A 6,688-nucleotide genomic window follows, 5' to 3' on the forward strand; every position below is an offset into this window, starting at 1 on the left:
TGGATTTATCTGATGGAACACATATCTTAGATGTGATAAATACATACGAATTATGGGATTATGTCAATGAATTTCATGTAAATTCAGATGATAATAATTGATTTGGTTAATAATGTCCATGTGATATTATAATAAATTTTAAATGGACTTTTTTTTTGTTTCACTAAATTGAACAAACAAAATATTTGAATTTCGAAATGATTTATTGATAATCTGCTTTTGCTCCTAAGCTCTAATTACATTTTCATTGAAATCAGGGTTGAACCAGAAAAAAAAGTTGTGTTTCCTGATTGCTGATTTGTTGCACCAGTAACTCAAGCGATAAAGTTCTCAGAACTGCTTCTTTTCTGTAATTTCAAATACAACATATTAATTTACTCCAATTAGTTTTTTTTCTAAGCATTCAACTTACATTTCGTTATCAAAAATTCCAATTCACGTCGCTCTGACCAGATGAACCCGAAATTTTCAATAAAATTCTGAAACGCATTCTAAAAGATAATTGTGCTTAATTATTTGGCATTTTACGAAATTTACATTTAAAAGCTTACCATGAAATCTCCGAGAATCCCAGATCTGTGAAAAGTGAATCAAAAAGATGCGCCATCTTGAAACTCTGCTATAAGTTTTCATATGTGCACATCACATAGACTTTATCGGGTAACATCCATAACACTTGGTCATGTATAATTTACTGGTATAACAGATAAATATTATTAGGTATCATATTGATTTTTACGTGTTTTGTACATAAAATTCGATGGATACACATAAGATGAATGTGAATTCGATAATTGTTCAAGTATGTGACGTTTTTAATACTATTTATGATATTTCTTCGTTCAGTACAGGTAAAAAGTGAGGTTACGAGTCGCCTCTGGACCTAAAGATTCTGGTTAAACTATTGTACTATGCAGTTGAGCTGCACAAGGCTATCACTCATCAAAATTACTTTCACTTCGGGAAATATAATTTCAAGCTGGCGAAAAGATTACGAATTGAGGGTGGGTTAGGAGCACAATCAGACCCTTGACCCTTGTTGGTCGTAGAGCGTGCGACCGCACTGAGAGTTCAACGCATACTGAATTGCGTGCCGGCAAGTATTCGGCTTATAGGTATGCGGCTGTAGAGCGTAAGAACTCAGTATCCATAAACAATTCGCTCTCACTTGCGATCGGGAGATACAAACGTGAGCGTGTTGGGGGTTTGGCATCTAAGTCCGAAAGAGACATGGATTTGCGAAAAGAGATGCGTTTATAGTTAGAACTCGGGTTCAGTTTGGCTTTCTATTCCGCAGAATCATAAGGTGTTCTGTAGCTTAGTTGGTTAAAGCGCCGGTCTAGCGTACACGGAGTCGTGAGTTCGAGTCTCACTAGAACGCGTATTTTTTCGCAAATCCATGTCTCAATTTGTCAAACAAACACACTGTGTCTTCTGATTACAAGTTCTCAAAAAACTATGTTTCAGACATACCAGCAAAATCTGGTTTATGCCAGTAAAGGGCAAACATTCATTAATGTTAGGTGAAATTGTTCGAAAAAATAGCATTCATTTGCAACCAAAACGATTCAATTTCACTGTTTTCTTCTGATGATTTCGAGTGCAGGACGTTGAAAAGCATAGAAATTAGAATGCCCTATTTGTCGATGACGGTTACGTCGACTGCACAATACTAATCCTCAAGGGCGCATGGTCAAACATAATATTTTTTTTTTTTATTAACGACACTTTACACCGATCGGTGCATTCGTGTCGAAAAAAACATAATAAACTAAGATCTACTGTACGCATTATTTGTTTTTTTTTTTTTCATTGTTGGTAATCCCAATATACTTTGAAGGGTTTGGGCCGCTTCCATTTTTACTACCAATTAACTATTTTTTTTGGAGGACGATTGTTGAATTATTTTCAATTTGAACTATTTTCAGAGTCGAGAGCGTAACTTCCAAAGAAACGTTTCGCAGTAGACCTCAGGCTTTGAACACGGTTGAACTGATGAGAGCTGCCAGCGCTGGATTGGGAATTGGTCCACACACAGCAATGCAAATAGCAGAAAAGTAGATATCAGCTTATTATAACTGCGTTGTCTCAATTTTACAATGTTTCATTTTCCTACAGATTATATACTCGTGGCTACATCAGTTATCCTCGTACTGAAACTACTCAGTATCCAACAAACTTTGATTTAGTGTAAGTATAAATGACACAAGACCGTACAACTTTTTGAGGAATGAACATTCCATGTTTTAACCTTTAAGTGGTGTGGTTAAACTCCTTCAACCGTCTTCGGAATTTGGCGAAGAAGCCCGAGATATACTGCGCGATATGAGCAGTCCTCGCAAGGGAAACGACGCTGGAGACCATCCTCCTATCACCCCAATGAAGTTGGCCTCTCGCAATGAATTGGATGGTGGCGATACCTGGCGGCTCTACGACTATATTTGCCGTCACTTTTTGGGAACCATTTCGCGAGATCTCAAGTATCGTTTGACGACCACCAAGTTCAAGATCAACAACGAACTGTTCACCAACACCTCAAGCGTTTTGATCGATCCTGGTTATACAAAAGTAATGACATGGCAGGCATTCAACAAAAACGAAGTCATCACCCCTTTTACGGTAAACGAGAAGGTTAAAATCAACGACGTTCGATTAGTGGAAAGCCAAACTGGTCCGCCAGACTACCTGACCGAGTCGGAGCTCATCTCTCTCATGGAAAAGCATGGAATCGGCACAGATGCGTCCATTCCGGTGCACATTAACAACATTTGTCAGAGAAATTACGTTGCAATCGGTGGGGGCCGGACGCTAACCCCCACAAATCTCGGCATCGTGCTAGTGCATGGATATCGAAAGGTAAGTTTTATCACCATCATTAATTTACGTCTAGGTTTAAATTGCCAGAAAAAAAATTCAACCTTTTTTAATTTGTTTTAAATTTAGATAACTTAGACATTGCGTTCTTTTACAGATTGATCCCGAGCTAGTCCTTCCTACAATGCGTTCAGCGGTAGAGCAGCAGTTGAATCTCATAGCACACGGATCAGCAGATTATCGTTTGGTTCTCAAGCACGCGGTGGAAATTTTTCGACTAAAATTCTTGTACTTCGTGCAAAACATCAGCAATATGGACATACTGTTCGAGGCAACATTCTCTTCGCTGTGTTCATCGGGCAAAGCTCTCTCTCGTTGCGGTAAATGTCGCCGATATATGAAGTACATCCAGACGAAGCCAGCTCGGCTCCACTGTTCACAATGTGACGAAACCTACACAATGCCAACCAAGGGAATAGTGCGCGTCTATCGCGAACTGAAATGCCCACTGGATGATTTCGAACTGTTGGCGTGGTCAAATGGCGCAAAGGGCAAATCTTATCCTCTGTGTCCATACTGCTACAATTACCCGCCTTTCAGGGACATGCCGAAGAATTCGGGCTGCAACAGTTGTCCCCATCCAACGTGTGCCCATTCACTTTCCAGTTTGGGCGTCTCCAGTTGCATCGAGTGCGACCGAGGTGTTCTCGTGCTAGATTGCACCATGTCGCCAAAGAGCTGGAGACTTGTGTGCAATTTCTGCGATGTTATCATCAATTGCTTCGACGACGCTGTGAAGGTCAACGTAGAAGGTACGCATTCTGAATATATCTTAACCCTCTAATGCCCAAATTGTTGTTTTCGGTATAAATATAAGCATAATGTTGTAATATACTTGATTGAAAAATTGCTTTCTCTGCATGCTACGAAAAAATACTAAAAAAATGCCAATACCCATCTAAAAAAAAGGGATTGGGTAGTAGAGGGTTGAAAATTGAAGCATCTGAATTTGTTTATGTTCAATTTTAGGCGATTCTTGCGAAGAATGTGGAGCTCAACAAGTAACTGCCATTTATAAAGCTGAGAAAACACCGTTCAAAGATGATGTAACAGACAAGAAAGGATGCATATTTTGCTTTGAAGATTTTATTCCACTGGTAAAATGGGAGGAATTTAAAACTATAATTCGAAGATGTTAATGGGCGTTTTGATTTTGCAGGTTGAAAAACATAAAGCAGTTGAAATGCGTCGGGCACAGGGAGGCAGAGGCAGAGGACGAAGTGTGCGCGGGCGCGGAGGCAAAAGTAGTAGAGGACGCAACAAGCCACCCAAAGACAAGATGGCACAATTGGCGGCTTATTTTGTGTAATCAATATATGTATTCCTATATTGTAAGCCCTTTATTTCTTATTTATTAGCCTGGAAAGCCGCCTAACTATGCATGTTTTAGAACTATTCTTTATCTAAGAAGCAATTGAATATGACCAAAATTACGCAATTTAGGCAATGTATCATATTTCTAATTGTAGAACCTTCATGATTCGGTGTTCAATGATCTTCGAAAGCATTTTTCTTCCTTACGGTAGGGCGAGGCAAGATAAGCGCCTTAACCTTCCTTGTGCATTGGGGTCATTTTGGACCAATCAACATGATAAAAGAGTTAAAACTTTGTAGTGAGAGATAGAAATCTGAAAATTTCTGACTTTTCCCAACTTTTGGAAACGAACATGGAGTGGCACTACAAAAAAGTTACACATTGTGCAATTAGGGTCAAAAATGATCCATGACTAAAACGCTCTAAAAACATTTTTGAATCATTTTTTTTAACTTTTGTTTTGTTTTTCACACCTATTCTTGTTTACGTTCGAATGCTCATTCGATCGAAAACTGTTTCGCATTCCCGTTTACGCCAGCAAAATCAAATGGGCTATGGATTCGAACGAATAGGATTCGATCGAAAGTTGGATCCGCCGTAAACAAAAATGAGGGTGTTTAGCTGGCTTGAGAACGGATCAACGAATTAACGTAAGTTTTTCACTGTTGCACTCGACAAGGGATGCGACGTGATAGTGTGAGGAAAATGTTCGGGATAATCGAGAAATCGGGGGAAGACTAATTTGTCATTCTGTATGAAAGATTACATCACGGCATAAAATTTAACAAGGCAGGCTTAATATAGTACACCGTGGATTACATGGCGTTTCACAAAAGCCTACTTGATGGGAAGACGAAGTATGCCGGGACCACTAGTAAAACATAAAATGGACCAATGCACGAGATCACTAATTTGACGTTTGATTGGTGCCTAATTCACTCGTTGCCATGGTCACGTAAATAACATGGCATCACTTCTAGTTATTTACTGAGAGCTTCTATTGCTGATTGACCATTATTGCATGCGCCGATTTTTACAAGGGGGAAATATGCAAACAGACCCCTGATAAGGTAACTCAGGGAGTGTGGGGATACCGTATCAACGACAGAGTGCACAGGCATTACCCTTGGACTCGGACCCTTATCTCCCCGGAACCACCTTACAGTATTTTTTCGGGGAGGGGCCAGTGCATATAACACAACACATGTATCAGAAGTAGCCTAGGCAAACTGCTTCTCCTAGCCCACTTAAACAATGTTACAGTCAATCAGTCTCTGCAGTTGGCTCTTGCTCGGCGCGCCATAGGCGCTGCAATTCTAGCATAATGTGAGTGGCAGCCGTAGTTACTGCATTCTAGCACTGGGCATCTGTATACATTCTCTGTATTATGTCCCACGATAATGGACTTGTCCCCTCCGCATGTAGCGAGCGTGCGATCTCTCACAACAATAAAACGGGGGCAATCGAACACGACATGCTCCGCTGTTTCCTCCATATCAGCAAAATTATAAGATGAATCGAAGCCAAACCTCAAATTTTCAAGAGCACAAATCTGGAGAACCGAACACCCGTTTGAGCAGAAAACTTAATCGATTGGTCACCACCAGCTAGTAACAAATCGATTAAGTTTTCAGCTTAAACGGATGATTGGTTCTCCAGGTTCGTGCTCTTGAAAATTTGAAGTTTGGCTTCGATTCATCTTCACCTTAACTAACAGAGCTAAACAACACTACATGGTGAGCAGCTTCAGGGCTAATGAAGAAGTATTTATTTTTCACGACTTGCATTTAGCAATATCAATCAATTAGACAAAACAATTTGATGTTAGGGTCAGGCGGGGCAAGATGAGCACCAAGGATAAGCGCGATTTAAGCCTACTTAAACGTTCTTATTTTGGTAAAATTGGTAACCATCCTTAGCTTTTACATTATTACTTTGACCTACAACCATTAAAAGTTTTAAAAAGTGATAAATAATTTTCCAAATAACACGTTAAAAAATAGCTTTTTTATCATCGGTCAAAAAAACTGCGGGGCAAGATGGGCACCCCCATAAAAAGATGCAATTTTCTAGAGAAAACTATTATTTTTCAATGCTAGCAATATCCCAAGATATTATCTTTAATATATGATAATATTTATCTTCAACTAGCTTAGTTTTTAAAACTTTCATCGAAAATTAAATAACTTTTCATAAATTGCTAAGATTTTACTTGAAAAACGATTTAATTTGTTGTTTGTTTATATATTTTTTAGAAAAAAAATGTTTTGTGCAAAGAAGATACCGTAAGTCAAGCCCACAGCTAAATGTGGTTCTATAATTTCACACTTTTACTTAATTTTGAACATGGTGCTCATCTTGCCCCAAGGGTGAAAATTTATTAATATAATCAAAACAAATGAAGTATTTTTTAAATTTGATAAAAGTTTTGCTCCTGATTATCTACAGAAGATTATTCTATAACTATACGGCCAAAAACGTATGAATTAATTTGTTTAC

General features: G+C 38.7%; 1 protein-coding gene across 1 annotated transcript in view; it reads left to right on the forward strand.

Moving 5' to 3' along the window:
- Positions 1-4,317, forward strand: part of LOC5575045 (DNA topoisomerase 3-beta) — a 40,234-nt gene extending 35,917 nt beyond the window's left edge. The window contains exons 3-8 of the mRNA XM_001655432.2: positions 1,929-2,057; positions 2,119-2,190; positions 2,259-2,856; positions 2,972-3,626; positions 3,844-3,971; positions 4,034-4,317. Of these exons, the coding sequence (XP_001655482.1) occupies positions 1,929-2,057; positions 2,119-2,190; positions 2,259-2,856; positions 2,972-3,626; positions 3,844-3,971; positions 4,034-4,183 (1,732 nt within the window). The 3' untranslated portion in view covers positions 4,184-4,317. The remainder of the gene's footprint in view (positions 1-1,928; positions 2,058-2,118; positions 2,191-2,258; positions 2,857-2,971; positions 3,627-3,843; positions 3,972-4,033) is intronic.
- The last annotated feature ends 2,371 nt before the right edge of the window (positions 4,318-6,688 follow it).

This window comes from Aedes aegypti, chromosome 3, assembly GCF_002204515.2.
Source record: "Aedes aegypti strain LVP_AGWG chromosome 3, AaegL5.0 Primary Assembly, whole genome shotgun sequence".
NCBI lineage: Eukaryota > Metazoa > Arthropoda > Insecta > Diptera > Culicidae > Aedes > Aedes aegypti.